We start from the raw sequence: 18,212 nt of genomic DNA on the forward strand, positions 1-18,212 counted from the left end.
CTATTTGGGCTCCTGATGTGAGGCAAGTGTCTTGTTGGTCTCAGGGCCAATTACAAGCAGGGGACCAATCGTTGCAGAGATTTGTTTTTCAGAGTTCTGTCCTGCAAAAAAGAATGGGAAAACATAAGTCTGGGGCAAATGATCGTGAAGTGTGATGTTTACCAAAGTCAATACTCAGATGAAGAAAAAAAAAAAAAAAAAAAAAATCATGCAGTTCTTTTGCTCTACTTTTTCATTAGTAAAAATATACAACTCCTTGAGAATTCCCCAAATTCACTTAGAAATCTGAGATTTGTTACCGAGAAGGGGGAAGGTTATAGAACAGTTTTGCTGGGAGAGATGCCAGCACTAGACTTCCAATTTGCCAGTAAAACCTTTAACTTCAAGTGACACTGTATGCTATACAGAGCAATCTTTCCATTAGAAAGAAGTCCAGATGTGTGCATATGGAGGTCTGATCTCTTTATAGGTAGCATGTGAAGGTTCGTGTACAGCCCTGTGAGATTTTAAAGCTCTACAATACACCTCAATGTGTTCCTTTAAAGGGGAACACCATGAATTTATAGTGGCGTTCAAGGGCCACAATTAGAACATTGTACTAGACATTACTGTAAAAGGCACCACATGCAGCAAATTAAGACACGTATTACATATAAGAGTGGCTTTAACTCACTAGATAAGGCTCCTCTTTTCCCAGTTCTTCTAGAGCTTTGGTGGGGATATAGTCTTCTGCTCTGTGTTGGGACCTCACAGACTCCAGTGTCACAACAGCTACAGATGTTACTGGGGCCTTCCACAGTGGACCAGCTGTGAAGAGACATGGAAGCTGAACACGGGACATCTTGGCCAGTTTATTGATCCAAGGTTTTAACATTCACCGTGTCACATTGTAACTATGTAACTTAGGTGAGGTTGAAAAAAGACGGACATCCATCAAGTTCAACCTATGCTATATTTTAGACAGATACTTTATCCTATATCCGTACTTACTGATCCAGAGGAAGGCAAACAAAAAACCCTGGTGTCATATCATCCAATGGTATAAGGGGAAAATAAATTTTCTTCCTGACTCCAAGAATTGGCAATTGAATTAATCCCTGGATCAACATCCTTCCCATGTTTACTTATTTGGTATATCCCTGTATTACTTTCCTTTCTAAAAAGATGTCCAACTTTCTTTGAACAAATTTATTGTATCTGCTATCACAGTCTCCATGGGTAATGAATCCCACATTTTAACTGCCCTTACTGTAGAGAACCCTTATTGTATTTATTGGCAGTAATGTTTGATGAGCAAAAACACAGGGGCCTATTCGATAAATCAAAAAAAAAAAAAAAAAAAAGCTGGGCCGGTTAAACCGCCAGTTTGAGCATTGCCATCATGGTATTCAGAAAGCCTCAATTACCTGCGATAGCAAAATTCCCAAAACAAGCGAGTAGCCAGCGATATGATCACCTCTCAAGGGCTTACTCTGATTTTTGTTTCCAGCTGCAGAGAGCTACCTCTCCCTGCGCATATCTTGTCAGCAATTTAAAGGTTTTAATACTAGTGTAATTGAGCAGGGAGGGTCTCTGGAGCAGAAATGCTTTGATTTCAGGTCCGGGGACCCCCTGTTTACCAAAATACAGGCCAGTTATGTGGTGCCGGTATTTCCTATGCATTTAAAATGTCTCGTGACCGCGGGATTTAAATGCATAGCAGATATAGGCCCTGTTATGGGGTGCCGGTATCTCAGAAGGCAGGGGGTCCCAGGACCTTAAATCAACATGGTTCTGCTTGGATCCCCTGCTCATCTACACTAGTAATAAAATGTATATTAAAAACAGCTTCATTACGTTATCGCTAGCCGCCAAGACAATGAAGGGGTTAAACCTCAATAGCCTGTTTCTTGGGGCAGAGGGGTTGGATGAAGGGGGTAGTAGTTAGACGGTGGGTGCTTAGGCCTGCCTGGAAGATTGTGGGATGAGTTAACCCATTCACTACCATAGTGGTGGGGACCACTATGGTAATACAGGGGTTAACAAGTCCCGGTATCCCCCGGAAGGCCTTTACATCCATCCTTGGGGCTACTACTGCCTTCACCCAATCCCTCTACCCCCAACAAAAACAAACAATAAACACCCCAACAACCCCCCACAACACCTTTACATTAATGGGCAAAATAACTATTATCCACATATGGATAATAGCTCATTTGCCCATTAGAAAATCCAACATTAGCCAGCCAACATTAATAAAGTAAAAAACATTCAACTTACCCCTGCCATCATGAAGGGCATCCTCCAGGTCCTTGTCCACCATTGCCAGCAAGAGTACATGAAAAAATACAATCTAATGGTCCCTAACCCCTTAACGGTTCTTACCATTGGGTTCTTTCAATCCAAAGTACCCCATGGTAAATCCAAACGGATGTTGTCTTGTCGAGATCTACAGCAAAAATTAGAAGTACAGGCCTTTTATATGGCCGGTGACGTCCCATTTTTGGGTCAGATGGTACAGTGCTAATCTGATTGGACGCTGTATCATGTGCCCACCTCTTTAAGGATGTGATGTTATCTCCAAGGGAGGTGCATCACATTCTTAAAAACCACACGTCTCCAATCTCATTGGCTGTAATACCATGCAATATACTGTGAGAGAATCCCATTGGTTGCTCTACCATTTTATAGGTCAAATTAGTTAAAGGATGTGACATCATCCCTTAAAGTGTGATCACTACACTAATTCATAAGTTAGTGACATACTGTAGATCATAATCTGTAAATATGTATAATTTCATTGAAGTGTAGAGAATAAGTTAACTTGTTTCTGTCCTGAGGAACTACAGATTTACTATAAAGTAACTGTTCCGATCGTTTTAATAGAGAAGCACCGGATCCATATAGTATGTATATTCAGAATAACTAAAACTAATCTAAAGACACAGAATATATAGGGCTGTTAATAAATGGCGAGTCAGAAAACAACTCCCAGGTGGTGTGGAGTCCTTAAGAGACAATGTAACCCTGAAGGAAAAGAGTGAGAGGGTTGAGACCCACCCTCAAAACCTCATTGGGATAGTCCCAGGACCTCTATTGAACCTCATGAGTTTCACATGCACAGCCCAATGTGGTTATCGCGTGTGCGTGGTATAGAGTGACGTCATCACACTCCTGGTGCGAATCGGACCATCAGGAAGTGTACTTAAGGTTTGTGTGTTTGTGATTATACTCCTTGATGAATTGCAATGTGCACGAAATGCATAGAAGGTCTGTCATTCCTCTGTTTTTAATGGACCGATAAAGCATTAATCTTTATATCAATTTTTGACCCACTCCTGGCTGTGTGCTATATCCTCTACTTGGTTCATCCTATAATTTTCATATCATTATTTGTAAATCTCTTAACATTTCTAGAGAAGGAAGTTTCCTGTTCTACTATACAAACACCATTTTATAGATGCAAAAGCATTACTTGTTCCTTTATGGTGGAATAGGAGTTATAATAGGATAAGTGGTGTTTTCTGGGGGAGGGGAACAATGCATCCTGCTATAGTACATCTCTACTTCTCCCAACATACTGTATACATCTTCTCACATCATAAAAAAAAGTCTGCTTCCAGCTACTCACGTGTTGCTGGCTTGGTTGAAGGAACAGGCCTTGTTTGTGGCACCTGGTTGTTGGGTGGCTGCAGCAGCTCTAAGATTACAGGTGATGTAAATCTAGGAATAAGTAAACAATAATCACATCTGCACTGAGCAAGATTAAGATGTATGCCCAGAAGGTGCCACCTAGAAAAGACCAAGGAGAAGTCTTACCATGGAGGAATCTGTCCCAGAAAACCTGAAGGCATCAATCATAAACTGAAGCTTGTCTGGTTGGGGCCTTGGGGATCTGAAGGCAGAGGAGGAATCCTCCTGTTTTCCATCCACCAAGCACCTGTAGACCGGTTACATTGTCACTGTGGTAATCAATTTAACAAACCCCATGCATATACATTCAAACTAAAATCGACAGGCCTTACCCATTCAGAGCAATAATCTCATAACGAGGGTTGGAGTTTACATCAGGAGATAATGTGGCCACACAGCGATCAACAAAGATTGTCATAGGCACATGGTTTCCAGTGTCAATAGAAGCTTCAATGAGGAAGACATCACCAAGCTGGAACACAGTGGAGGTTCTCTGAGAGCTCCAATCATCTGCAAGGTGATAAGCAAACCATGTTGAGTTAGAGTCAAGCAGCACCCCTAAAGCAGTGGTGATCCCACATACCGGTCATCAGGTGCAAGGAGAAGGACAGCCTCTCTTCTACTGATAGAGTGGAGCTGAAGGGAACCCATGTTGGTTTGATCGCCTTGCTGCTCACATTGTGGTACCTGTAGATAGGACAAAAGAACCATTTGTTAAAATCCAAGCACAACCAGGCCACAAACCCACTAAGCAACCAGCAGTGAAAACATCTGATCAGCTTCATGTAGAAGTGATGAGCAGAGACGGATAGAAAATGTATCATGCAGATTTTGACTAACCACTGTTCAATGAGAAAATCTAAGGGGTGCAAATTGTGGAAACTGGATTGAGTGAATGTAAACTGAAGTTTTTCCATTAACCATGTCAAGACTTGTGATGCACCCTTTAATGCACCTTTCCTCAACTTTAAATAAATAGTTTGTTAAGAGGACAGTCATGAAACAGTTTGAGATAAGGGGCCATATTTACCATACAGCACTGGAAAACACTTTACAGCTCCATTAACGGAGTTGGCTTTAATTGGTCTCATTGCTATTAGTCTCTCATTGCCATTAGTCCAACATCAGAAGACTGCTTAGTAAATATGGCTACTGTAGCCGCTTCCTACTTTTGGTGAAGACCTACTTTTGGTGAAGACATACTTAGGATAATAGCACTGGATGGGAACCAGAGCTGGGTTGGTCCTGGTGATGGGAGAGTTCCTGTAAGGGGTTGGGCTGTAGGTGAGGTTTGTGCTGTAGATTAGCCAGTCTGCGGTCATCTGAAGACACAAGAGGACAAAGATTAGACCCAAGAACTAGACTCACTACTTTAGCAGTACATCATGTATTCTGAATCACCTTGGATAGTGTTGCACACAAATCCAAAACAACCTGTTCTATGTCCCAGATCTAGAACGAGTCCTGCCCTAATTTAATTTGTCCATGGAGTAGTCAGTTATTACCATTAGGTTTGCTCTGGATCACACCAAGGTTGCCTATTAACCTCATTATAAAGTCTGCAGTGAAGATACCTTTCCTACTGATACCTGTAATTATAGGGACCACTACTTGTCACATCAATCCTTCAGATCCTGCACCAAATCTTATGGTCATAAAGTACATGTTACCTACTTAAAGAAGCAATTCTACAAAACATGTAGTTTAGTTACACAATTGTAATCAGGGGGACCTTTGGCAGTGAGCCAATGTTTGAAGTATTTGGGAAGCCAGATAAGAGTTTTCCATTCTCCTTCTGTAGATTGCGTTATGGCTGCAGCACAAATGTTAAACAGCAACATCCCCAGGAGGAAGCAATGGACATTATCTTCAGAGATAGGGGATTCAATCTGAAAAAACAAATTCCCAGAGAGAGTTAAAGACTCAAGCTGGTTCTTTCCATTTAAGTATACTCTAGTAAAAGAGCAAAGCACCATGTATAACCAAGTCTATCTCACACTGTTGTGAAGTAGCTGACAGAGACCCATGTCCCACTATTTGACAAGATGATCAGTAGACCATCTACACATACCAGTTAAATATATTTGGGTTTAATCCCATTACAATGTAAACAGTATCAACCTACATCCCAGAGGACTTCAGCAGTTGCCCCAAGGAGGCACTTGGTTAATACTGAATATAAAAATTATGTTTTGGTCATCGACCCAAAACATGAATTCCTTGAAGAGCACCATTACCTTGGAAAGAAAGGATATGATTGAACCAAATACATAAAGGGCTTAAAAAAAAAAAAGTACTAGAAGGTATTTTTAAATGCACGAAATCAAGGTTAATCTTTAAATTTGTGGGGGGCTAAGATGTGAGGAAGTTCATGAAAAGTACACAGAATTCATGAATAGCCACCCAGGAGGCTGTGGAGGCCAAGACCTTAAGGGAATTCAAAATGTGTTTGGGATAGACATGACTCCTAATGAGATGTTTTTGTTCGAGGTCGTGAATTTCAAAACGGGCTCTGAGTCGCAAAATGCATTAGGTAGTTCGAAAGTGATTTAACCACTATTAAAGCAATGTGAAAGGCAGTTTAGTCTAATACACTATTGCTAATCTGTGGAAAGACATTAGTGTCTTATGGCTTGGCAAAAAGTTTCATTAGGAATTGCCATGGGACAGAGATTGCTCTTCATTTCAATAAGGCATTTGAGAGTTTGGCACATCTCTAATCCTAAACATGAAAGACAAAGACCAAATTTTACATGCATGAGTTCTGTAAAAATCCTGTAGAAATTAATGCCAGATAAGACCCATTCTCATCTACTGTGAGATATCAAACACTTATTTTGGTTTATTTCCCCAATTAGGTGAGCCATGTGTCTATGCCAAACATTGACATCCTTTTACTCTGAACCCAAACTCTAGGTTGAATAGCCATTTCATGATCACACCTGCCTACCAACTCCAGGTCACCTTTAATGATCAATGCCCTTCTTCATAGCCTACACACAATGTAGATAAGAGGCCATCAAATTAAAAGGCAAGGACTGGATCATCAATCAAAGGTGAACTGGAGTCATGTGGCAGGTATGCTGCTTGTTTTAAATACTACTAACTGCTTGGCACATGTGACTATCCAGATCATATGCATTTAGGTCTTCAGGTGAGGGTCCGAGTCCTGTATCCCACCATAGACTTGCCAAAGGAGCCCACTACACCTTGCTAAAAGCAATTGACCAAAGACATTTAAAATTCCCATCATAAAAAACCATGAACACTAGCGAAATACTTGATCATTTGTTGACCTACAACGTGCTGGTATACAGAGAGAGTTACCCAAGAGGACACCACATTCAAATTGGAACAGGTTTCATATAATTTAATGGCCGTGTTGGTGGAGAATATCAATTACCCCTGGAGACAATTAAGTCTACTGAAACTGTATGAAGATAGACAATACTAGTTCAAGTTTAGGATGGGCACTGACACTGAATGAGAATTTAGTGTTCAAGGATAAGTGGATCTAAAACGCCCAACCAATTTCAAAACCTTTATTGGATGGATCCACTTGGGGTGCGGATAGAGAGCTAAAATAAGCAACAGCCTGTATTCATGCAGAGAATATATACAGGAGACAAGTAAACAAAATCATGCATTTTCTGCCTCCAAATATGCCATGAACAAATAGAATGTTTAGATTTCTTCCCCACAGAAAACTGCAATGATGGGGATTGTAATCAGCAACAGTGCCTCTCCATTACCTGTAAGCGGTTCCCACACTCATGCAGCCCAACCTGGAAGGTCAGCATGGCATCTGTACTCTGGGAGCTGTGTGGGCAGAGCAGTGGTCCTAGGGTCATGTCTGAGGCCTTCACCAGCTTTCCTGTTCCAAACAGGTCCCTCTGTACAGTGACCACCATCTCCTGCTCCTGACACCTCACACTGATACGCTGCTGTTGGGACAGTTGTCTAGAAGAACCATGAGCAGATCCCACCACAGGCCAAGGATTCCATTGAGAAGACCACCTTCCAGGGACATACTGACCATGGACACCAGCTGGGTCACTGACCAGCAAGACAAGGAGCAGACAGCACAGTTTCCCCCACTGCTCCATTCTGACTACAGCAGAAACAGCACAGGGAGAAACTGCAGAGAATAACCTCATACACCCCACCCAAGCCCTGCAAACACTTTCCACCTGGGGGCAGATAATCATCCCACCACTGAATATTAGCTGCATCTAATTGCCTCCCTGCCTTGGGCAGTTGGCTCAAGTGGCTAAACAATTACCCAGCATGCAAACGTAGTATTATAGAGGTTGAACAATCAATCCTTCAATACTTTAACATGTTTATTTGGGTGAGGACATAAAGATAAATAATATTGATAAATAATAAAGGGAATTCATCTGATTTCTGTTGATAATATTATAGTTAAATTCACCTGGTGGGTTATAGCTTCAGTGTATGTTTATATTGTTATATATTACACCCTCCAGACTCTAAAACGAAGTTAAAACAGGTTAATCAAAGGCCAAATGATCACACCGCTGTTATAAATAACCAGTATTTGTATACAAAGCAGTGTTGTTGTTTTTTTTTTTTGTGTCTGAAAACGTATGACAATACACAGCACTATTATATAATGCAGCATTTTTATTTTTAGGGAGAAGTGTACGTTCAGACCAGGGTACCATTATAAAATGCAGCATGTTCATTCACCAGGTGTTGAACATATATTGTGACACACTTAAACTTATTATTGAATGTTGTCTGTTGGGTATTTGCCAAGGTTAGAAAGGTACATCAAGATACTCATTACTATTATATTATTACTATTATATAGACAGTGCTGCATATTTATTTTCCGGGACCAGGACATGTATTAGTATTAATAACAGTGCAGCATGTTAATGTCTTATTTCTTTGTTTATTTATTTTTATCCTCTATCCCACGAATGCTCAACTCCAGTCTTCAAGCCCTCCCCAACAGGCCAGGTTTTCAGGATATTCCTGCATCAGCACAGGTAACTCAATGAGACCCTGCTTCAGCACAGGTGACTCAATGAGACCCTGCTTCAGCACAGGTGACTCAATAAGACCCTGCTTCAGCACAGGTGACTCAATGAGACCCTGCTTCAGCACAGGTGACTCAATAAGACCCTGCTTCAGCACAGGTGACTCAATGAGACCCTGCTTCACACAGGTGGCTCAATCAGAGGCTTAGGGCCTCATGCAGAGAGCAGCGCTATTTGAAATCTCGCCATTTTCCCGCGAAAATCGCGCTAAAAACAGGTGAAAATGGCGAGCTAGGGAAAACGCGCCATTTAAAAAAATTTTTTTTTTAAACTCGCCTTTCTACCGGCGAGAACCTAAATCTCCCCTGTTGAAAAAATATCCATATTCAGAAAGGCGCGATCGCCATCTAGTGGCTGATCGCGCCAATAACATGGAGAGAAATTCTCTATTTACCTCCGCCAAAAAAATTTGGCAAGAAGCTGGAGGTCGGCGGCCGGTGGGGGAGAAAAAAAAAAAACGCGTTTTTTTTTCAACACGTTTCAACAGCGCTCATATCGCTGGTTGAAACTCTCCATATGCAGAAAGGATTCTAAATGCAGTTTTCGGACCTTTCTGCATATGGAGAAAAAAACTCTACATTAAAGCTTCTTTTTATTCCCCTCTCCAATTTTAAATAGCGCTGCTCTCTGCATGAGGCCCTTAGTCTTCGACCGAGCCTCTGATCGAGCCACCTGTGATGAAGCTGCGGTATCCTGAAAACCTGACCTGTTGGGGAAGCTTGAAGACTTGAGTTCAGGGAGAAGTGTACAGTATGTTCAGAGATACTCAGCACCATTTGAAAATGCACATGTTCTTTCACCAGGTGTTGAACATATGTCGAGACACACTTAACATTATTATTCAATGTAGGCTGTTGGGTATTTGCCAAAGGTTAGAAAATGTACATTGAGATACTCAGCACTATTATATAGTGCAGCATGTTTATTTTCCGGGAGCAGAACATGTATGGAGATACTCAGTATTAATAACAGTGCAGCATGTTTATTTTCCGGGAGCAGAACATGTATGGAGATACTCAGTATTAATAACAGTGCAGCATGTTTATTTTCCGGGAGCAGAACATGTATGGAGATACTCAGTATTAATAACAGTGCAACATGTTTATTTTCTCAATTCTTTGTTTACTGATTTTTATCCTCTCTCCCAGGGGTGCTTAACTCAGTACTCAAGCCCCCCTAACAGGCCAGGTTTTCAGGATATTCCTGCTTCAGCTCAAGTACTCAATCGGTCCCTGCTTCAGCACAAGTGGCTCAGTCTTTGACTCCTGCTGTATCCTATAAAGAGAGAGTATATATCACTATACAGAATATTACAGCATAATCATTTCCAGTGACCCTAATGCTATTGTTCCTGCTTTCGATAAAGTCCTGCATGCTAATTTCCAGGGGATAAAAGTGTATGGAGAGACAGTCCCTAAACCCCCAGGGGACTTCACACATTAGAGTGTATGCTCTGTGGCTCAGAGATTCCCGTTCCTTGCTCCTATTCATAGTATATCTGTTCTCCATAAGATATATATATACGTGTCTGCTTTACACAGTAAATGAGACATTCATTGGTCAGTGTTACCTAATAATCCTAAAACCGAGGGGCCGCTTAACCTCAGTCCTCAAGCCTCCCAACAGGCCAGGTTTTCAGGATATTCCAGCTTCAGCACAGGTGGCTCAATCAGTCCCTGCTTCAGCACTGGTGGCTCAATCAGTCCATGCTTCAGCACATGTAGCACAATCAGTCCATGCTTCAGCACATGTAGCACAATCAGTCCATGCTTCAGCACAGTTGGCTCAATCAGAGCAGCAGGAGAAGGAGCAAGAGCAAGATCAGGAGAAGCAGCAGCAGGAGCAGAAGCAGCAGGAGCAGAAGCAGCAGGAGCAGAAGCAGACGCAGCAGGAGCAGAAGCAGAAGCAGCAGGAGCAGACGCAGCAGGAGCAGAAGCAGCAGGAGCAGAAGCAGAAGCAGCAGGAGCAGAAGCAGCAGGAGCAGAAGCAGCAGAAGCAGAAGCAGAAGGAGCAGCAGGAGCTTCTCCCACCCCTCGCCCTATTGGTATTGTCACTGTCGGAAAATATACTGTATATAAAATATATAACAGATATGCCCCGTCATGGCCGTGCCCCCCGTCATGGCCCCGCACTCCCCTAACGCTCCCCTACAGACCGCCGATCGCGGCAGTAGTCTCTGCACGCGCCGTCATGCTGCCAGTCACGCGTGCAGCAGGAAGGACTGGGGCCCTAGCCTTACGCATGCCCTCATCTAGAGATAGGTAAACGTGTCTAAATTTGGCCCACAAATGATATATCGTGTTTTTGATAATACTCATTTTATGGACGAATATTCACATATTAAATAAATCTGAATGGATGTATTAAATTGGGGAGAAAAAGGGGCAGCACTCTGACTTAGATAAATGTATGGGGTTGCAGGGTGCACCGAACATAAGGGGACCCTTATTCCCTCTATAGTACTAATAGACCTATGTAAGTACCAGCACTCTCTGTCTAATGGCTAAATGTACTAATGAATACAAATGTCATAAAGGTAAATAAGTTTAATGACACTAACAACAAACCGGAATTATAGCAAATATGTAAGAAAAATGTGTAAGCAAAAATTTTTATTAAATTCCACCGTCTGCCACATTTGTTTTGACCTGCAGTAACATTCGATTCCCCAACAAAACCTGAAAATCTTGGTTTGGCTGGAGAGGGGAGAGGTGGTGTGAAGAGATAGAAAGCAAAAGGGAGATGCAGAAAGAGAGAACAATATATATATATACAGTATACATCAGTGTTCGACAATTATATACATTTACTCGCCCGGGGCGGGTGGATTTAACCCCCGGGCGAGTAAATATTGGCACAAGCAGCACACGTGTATTTTTTAAATTTCCCGCGCTCGCGCTGCTGTTTTTCCCGCGCTCTCGCTGGAGAAGAAAAAAAAAAGCCGGCTCTCTGATCACTGCCTTCGCTCCTCCTCTCAGCAACTTTCCCTCCTCAGCTCTTCCACTCCTCCCCCTTCCGCTAGCCAGCCCCTTCCACGCCTGTCTGCCCTCAGGCCCCTGCAGGGCCATCTGTCAATCGGGCCATCCGCCCCCCCCTCCCTCCCATCGGGCCATCCGCCCCCCCTCGCATCGGCCATCCACCTCCCCCTCCCATCGGGCCATCCACCCCCCCCTCCCATCGGGCCATCCACCCCCCCTCGCATCGGCCATCCACCACCCCCTCCCATCGGGCCATCCACCACCCCCTCCCATCGGGCCATCCACCACCCCCTCCCATCGGGCCATCCACCACCCCCTCACCCCAATCTCTCCCGGCCTCCGTGACCCCCCCCTCACCCCACGCGTGCCTCTCCCTGCTCTAAGCAGGGGAAATCCCCTCACCGGAGCCTCTCCCTGCTCTAAGCAGGGAAAATCCCCTCACCGGAGCCTCTCCCTGCTCTAAGCAGGGGAAATCCCCTCACCGGAGCCTCTCCCTGCTCTAAGCAGGGGAAATCCCCTCACCGGGGCCTCTGCCTGCTCTAAGCAGGGGAAATCCCCTCACCGGAGCCTCTCCCTGCTCTAAGCAGGGGAAATCCCCTCACCGGGGCCTCTGCCTGCTCTAAGCAGGGGAAATCCCCTCACCGGAGCCTCTCCCGGAAATCCCCTCACCGGAGCCTCTGCCTGCTCTAAGCAGGGGAAATCCCCTCACCGGAGCCTCTGCCTGCTCTAAGCAGGGGAAATCCCCTCACCGGAGCCTCTCCCTGCTCGGTCTAAGCAGGATACTGCGGTGTCGGCGTCCCCCTCTGGAGGGGGCGCGGCCCCTTGCAGAGGCCCTCCTGCCGTGGGAGGCCCCCCTGCCTTGCAGAGGCCCTCCTGCCGTGCGGAGGCCCCCGCTGCCATGTGCGACCCCCCTGCCTTGCAGAGGCCCTCCTGCCGTGCGGAGGCCCCCGCTGCCATGTGCGACCCCCTGCCTTGCGGGTGAGTGTTTGTGTGTGTGAGTGACAGACTGTGTGTGTGTGAGTGACAGACTGTGTGTGTGTGTGAGTGACAGACTGTGTGTGTGTGTGTGTGTGTGTGTGTGTGTGTGTGTGTGTGTGTGTGTGTGTGTGTGTGACAGACTGTGTGTGTGTGAGTGACAGACTGTGTGTGTGTGTGTGACAGACTGTGTGTGTGTGTGAGTGACAGACTGTGTGTGTGTGTGTGTGTGTGTGTGAGTTTGTCTGAGTGGGTGTCTGTGTCTGTGAGTGTGTCACCCTCTCTCCCTCTCCCTGTGTCACCCTCTCCCTGGGTCACCCTCTCCCTGTGTCACCCTCTCCCTGTGTCACCCTCTCCCTGTGTCACCCTCTCCCTGTGTCACCCTCTCCCTGTGTCTTCCTCTCCCTGTGTCTCCCTCTCCCTGTGTCACCCTCTCCCTCTCCCTGTGTCACCCTCTCCCTCTCCCTGTGTCACCCTCTCTCTCCCTCTCCCTGTGTCACCCTCTCCCTGTGTCACCCTCTCCCTGTGTCACCCTCTCCCTGTCTCTGTGTCTCCCTCTCCCTGTCTCTGTGTCACCCTCTCCCTCTCCGTGTCACCCTCTCCCTCTCCGTGTCACCCTCCCTCTCCCTGTCACCCTCCCTCTCCCTGTCACCCTCCCTCTCCCTGTGTCACCCTCCCTCTCCCTGTGTCACCTTCCCTCTCCCTGTGTCACCCTCCCTCTCCCTGTGTCACCCTCCCTCTCCCTATGTCACCCACCCTCTCCCTGTGTCACCCACCCTCTCCGTGTCACCCTCTCCGTGTCACCCTCTCCGTGTCACCCTCTCCGTGTCACCCTCCCTCTCCCTGTGTCACCCTCCCTCTCCCTGTGTCAACCTCTCCCTGTCATCCTCTCCCTGTGTCACCCTCTCCCTCTCCCTTTGTCACCCTCTCCCTCTCCCTGTGTCACCCTCTCCCTGTGTCACCCTCTCCCTGTCCCTGTGTCACCCTCTCCCTGTCCCTGTGTCACCCTCTCCCTGTCCCTGTGTCACCCTCTCTCTGTCATCCTCTCCCTGTGTCACCCTCTCCCTCTCCCTGTGTCACCCTCTCCCTCTCCCTGTGTCACCCTCTCCCTCTCCCTGTGTCACCCTCTCCCTGTGTCACCCTCTCCCTGTCCCTGTGTCACCCTCTCCCTGTCCCTGTGTCACCCTCTCCCTATCCCTGTGTCACCCTCTCCCTGTCCCTGTGTCACCCTCCCTCTCCCTGTCACCCTCCCTCTCCCTGTCACCCTCCCTCTCCCTGTCACCCTCCCTCTCCCTGTGTCACCCTCCCTCTCCCTGTGTCACCCTCCCTCTCCCTGTGTCACCCTCCCTCTCCCTGTGTCACCCTTTCTCTCCCTGTGTCACACTCCCTCTCCCTATGTCACCCTCCCTCTCCCTGTGTCACCCTCCCTCTCCCTGTGTCACCCACCCTCTCCCTGTGTCACCCACCCTCTCCCTGTGTCACCCACCCTCTCCCTGTGTCGCCCTCTCCCTGTGTCGCCCTCTCCCTCTCTCTGTCACCCTCACCCTCTCTCTGTCACCCTCTCCCTCTCTCTGTCACCCTCTCCCTCTCTCTGTCACCCTCTCCCTCTCTCTGTCGCACTCTCTCTTTGTCTCTCATTCTCTCTCATTCTCTCAGTGTGTGTGTCTCTCATTCTCTCTCTTTCTCTGTGTGTCTCTTTCTCTCTGTGTGGGTGTGCCGCTCTCTGTGTGTGTGTGGGTGTGTGTCTGTCTGTCTGTCTGTCTCTCTCTGTCTCTCTCTGTCTCTTTCTGTGAAGCGCCGACGTCCAGACACTAGTTAAGGGGTTCAGGAAACTAGTCATTCACACCTGGCTTTTATTTCTAGATCCGACATTGACACACACACACACACGTAACAAGGACTAATTGTAGTATAATGTAATACAATAAATACATTTATGTCAAAAACGAATGTTGTTCTGACTAGGAATTTATTAAATGTATTTTATTTATATATTTTATTTTAAAGCGGGATTGGGGGTGGGACTAGGGGCGGAGTTGGGGGTGGGACTAGGGGCGGAGTTGGGGGCGGGACTAGGTGGCGAGTAGATTTTTTGGTTGGGCGAGTAGATTTTTAGGTGATTTGTCGAACACTGTATATATATATATATATGTATATATATATATATATATATATATATATATATATATATAGCAACTGTAAATATTACTGTATGTTCATTTGCATGTCTTAGACAGGTCTGCAACCCTGTCTTTCCCCATTGTCACCCAGCATACAGCGCTTCCACTGCAGCAAGGGATTCTGGGAAATGACATGCAAATGAGCACTCAGTGCCACCTTTTGTCTCAAGCTCGTATTACACAAGCCAATCCTCAAGCCACTGCATGCTGTTTTAAACACAGCTTTTAAACAGAGGCTAGGATGAGATGCAAAGCCATTAGACCTACTCACATACATGTTTCAACCTTGATGGGTATCATCAGTGTGAGGCTGGTCTTAATGGCTTGCAGGTTTGAGACTAGACTAGGTAATCACCACTGTCATTAAGGTTATGGTGGGTAAAAAAAGTGACAAAAACCCTCCACAGTAAAGCATAAAGCAACTGTAAATATTACTGTATGTTCATTTGCATGTCTTAGACAGGTCTGCAACCCTGTCTTTCCCCATTGTCACCCAGCATACAGCGCTTCCACTGCAGCAAGGGATTCTGGGAAATGACATGCAAATGAGCACTCAGTGCCACCTTTTGTCTCAAGCTCGTATTACACAAGCCAATCCTCAAGCCACTGCATGCTGTTTTAAACACAGCTTTTAAACAGAGGCTGGGATCCCACGAGCAACATCCTCCTTCCTCTTCTTTGATCTCCGCGGTGGTTGAAGAATGCGCGCATGCGCGCACAGGACCACGCGCTTTTACGTCCTCCTGCGGGAGGTGCTTCCGCCCCCAGCACAGGCCGCGCATACCTCTCCCGTGCGGCGCACACGCCTGATGCGCGTGTACCGCCCACAAGCCTCGCGTCAAGCCATCAGCTGTGGCAATCTTTTCTCCATCAATCCCTATCCTCCTTGGGGTCGCTCCCCCGTCACTCCCCCTCTTCCTATTGGTCCTTCCTCCTATTTATACCCTGCTCAGCCATTCCTTCTTTGGCTGAGCATAGCTTTGTGTGACCTGTGTTACCCACGGTCGTGCCTGCCCTAGTTCTTGTCTCTTTGTCTTCCCTAGTGATTCCCGTGTACCGAACCGGCTTGGCTGTGGACCTGCTCTGGACTTTGACCCTTGGCTTACTCTCTGACCTCCCGAACTCTCCGACAATTTACCTCGGCTTACGGATTCCGACCTACCCCCTGGCTCTGGACCCCAGGCTCTCGGTACCGACTATTTTTCTGGATATTCCCTTATACGTCCGGCGAGTATCTAAACTTCATCTTATACTCCCGCACAGTTCCGGACGCCTACCATCCACTTTCCAGGCGTGTCCCCGTAGCTGTGGGTGCAGGTGGTACCCTTCTCACCTTAGTTTCGGGGTCCCTCCTTGTCCGTGGTGAGCACAGCGTGACAACTATAAGAATCTTTGAGCCAATCAGATTCGACGTTCCCTGTTGAAAGAGCGCGGGCGGGCTTTTCAAAGTTGCTTCTGGACAAATAGCAAGGCAACCAACTTCAATTTCAAGCCAGAAAAGCCTGCCCGCTTTAGTCTAAGTCTGACTTTTTCACTGAAGTTCTGATAAACGATCGTAGCGGACGCGGCTGGGATTTTCTGCCAATTTTAGTTCCAGAGGTTTGGAGTAACTCGCGGTGAAGAAAGTCCAAGTTCTCAGAAGACAAGATAGCGGTGGCATATGGAACTCTTATTTAGTGTTCCCTGCACCTAGGAAAGTCTAGTTTTTGACCCCAGTCCCAAAGTAAGTGTGTCTTTTCGTCTGTATTTTGCATATCATGGTGTGTAAGCGAATTTATGCCGAATAAATTACAATTTATTTCATTACCTTGATTTACTCAATGAATGATCCTAGTAAAAAGGTGTAATTAACCTGGTTTCCCGTGTCAAAGTCTGTGCCCAGGACATACTTGAAAAAGAGAGGTAACTCAATATTACTTCATGGTAAAACATTTTTATAAATAAATCAATATCCAAATTAACTATAACTTCCTATTTCTCATCTTCAATGATCTCCAATGATCTTCTACACCATTTTACAGTACATCTATGCCCCTTCTCGTCCATTACACTCTGCTGAAAGCTGTCTCCTCTCTGCTTCTCTTATATCTACATTACTGTCCAATCTTAAACCTCTTTCACTTTTGGCTCCCAAAAAATGAAACTTCATTCCCCCAAAAATGTGCACATTTACTGTACCTACCCCTATTTTCTTGTCATGCCTTAAATCTAACCTCAATAAACCAACAGGTTAATTTAAGCCTGAGACTATTCCTCACCCTCCTAATGCACTGAAGTGTCCCATCAAATACTGTATGTTTTCTACTGCACTTGCTCCATTTTTATTCGGTAAGTTCCACATTCTCCATTCAGATAGTAAGCTCTGTGGCACAGGGACTCCCTTATTCTTTTGGGTAACTTCCTGTGTAACACCCTTGTGTAACTTTGTGCATTGTCTCCAAGTTCTGTCTCCATTCTAACTCTGTAAAGTGCTGCGTACATTGGTTTTACTATATAAATAAACACATACATACAAACATACACATATCTGATTCATTCACCTCATTGTCACACGTCATCATTTGCTATTCCCCAGAAATCACTTCCTAATGAGTCTTTGTGGAATTCTTCATAATGTTCCAACTCCACAAAGACTCCCCTCCCTATTGTGAGCATGTATAAGAGGTCAGAGAATCAACACTGGTTTAATACAGAGCTTATCCTGGGAAAGGCCGCACTGCAATGGGGGAGAGAACACCTGTTACCTACACACTCCTCTTCCTACGAACATCCGCCTCTCAGTTCTGAGCGTTTGCTGCTGAGAAATATTATTTCCAGGACTTGGAGAGAAATAAAACTCTATCTGGAAATGAAATAAAAGACCAATAGTAAGTAGAGTAAAGTCTTCTCTTTAACAGTTGGGGGGGGGGGGGTAAGTACTCAGATACCAGTGAGTAACAATGCTACATAGCTGGGTAATGGTTAATATCAGAATTATAATTAAAAGTAAGTATTTTCTTTTTGCATCTATGTGAGTAGCACAGATGACATATTACCCCAGCATGTAGGGAACTTAGGATCTGCTGAATAATAGTATTTTTTTTTGCACCAGTTATGCACCTTGTGTTACAGATGGGAATTATTCTCTTGACATTAATTGCTTATCCGAGCTACAAAACTACAGCAAAACATATGTGAAAAAGCGAGAGCATTTTTCGTGTAGGAAATACCCCTTTGCATTCAGAAGATCCCTTCTTATACAGTATGTCACAGTCTTGCCCCAGTTTTGCAGCTGTGGAACTTTGTGATGCCCCCATGTTACACATTATTACTATAAAGAATATTGTAGTGTTGTGATC

At 45.4% G+C, this 18,212-nt stretch overlaps 1 protein-coding gene across 1 annotated transcript; it reads right to left on the reverse strand.

Annotated features, from left to right (window-relative positions):
• On the reverse strand, nt 1-7,583 carry ZP3 (zona pellucida glycoprotein 3). Its single transcript, XM_075577789.1, has 8 exons — nt 7,425-7,583; nt 4,876-4,994; nt 4,256-4,359; nt 4,005-4,182; nt 3,799-3,919; nt 3,611-3,702; nt 674-807; nt 1-101 (listed from the first exon to the last, which is right to left on the reverse strand). The coding sequence occupies exons 1-8, from the start codon at nt 7,581-7,583 to the stop codon at nt 1-3; spliced, it is 1,008 nt and encodes a 335-aa protein (XP_075433904.1).
• Between the last annotated feature and the right edge of the window lie 10,629 nt (nt 7,584-18,212).

The sequence above is a fragment of the Ascaphus truei genome, chromosome 20, assembly GCF_040206685.1.
Source record: "Ascaphus truei isolate aAscTru1 chromosome 20, aAscTru1.hap1, whole genome shotgun sequence".
Classification (NCBI taxonomy): Eukaryota; Metazoa; Chordata; class Amphibia; order Anura; family Ascaphidae; genus Ascaphus; species Ascaphus truei.

Bases quoted from the DNA above. Each gene is read 5' to 3' on its own strand.
- ZP3 (XM_075577789.1), bottom strand. From the start codon at position 7,583: ATGGTGGTCACTGTACAGAGGGACCTGTTTGGAACAGGAAAGCTGGTG. The intron at 4,360-4,875 runs GTATGTCTTCAC...TCCTATCTACAG, and splicing joins ATCCAGTGCTATTATCCTAA to GTACCACAATGTGAGCAGCA. The intron at 3,703-3,798 runs GTAAGACTTCTC...ACTTATTCCTAG, and splicing joins CTGGGACAGATTCCTCCATG to ATTTACATCACCTGTAATCT.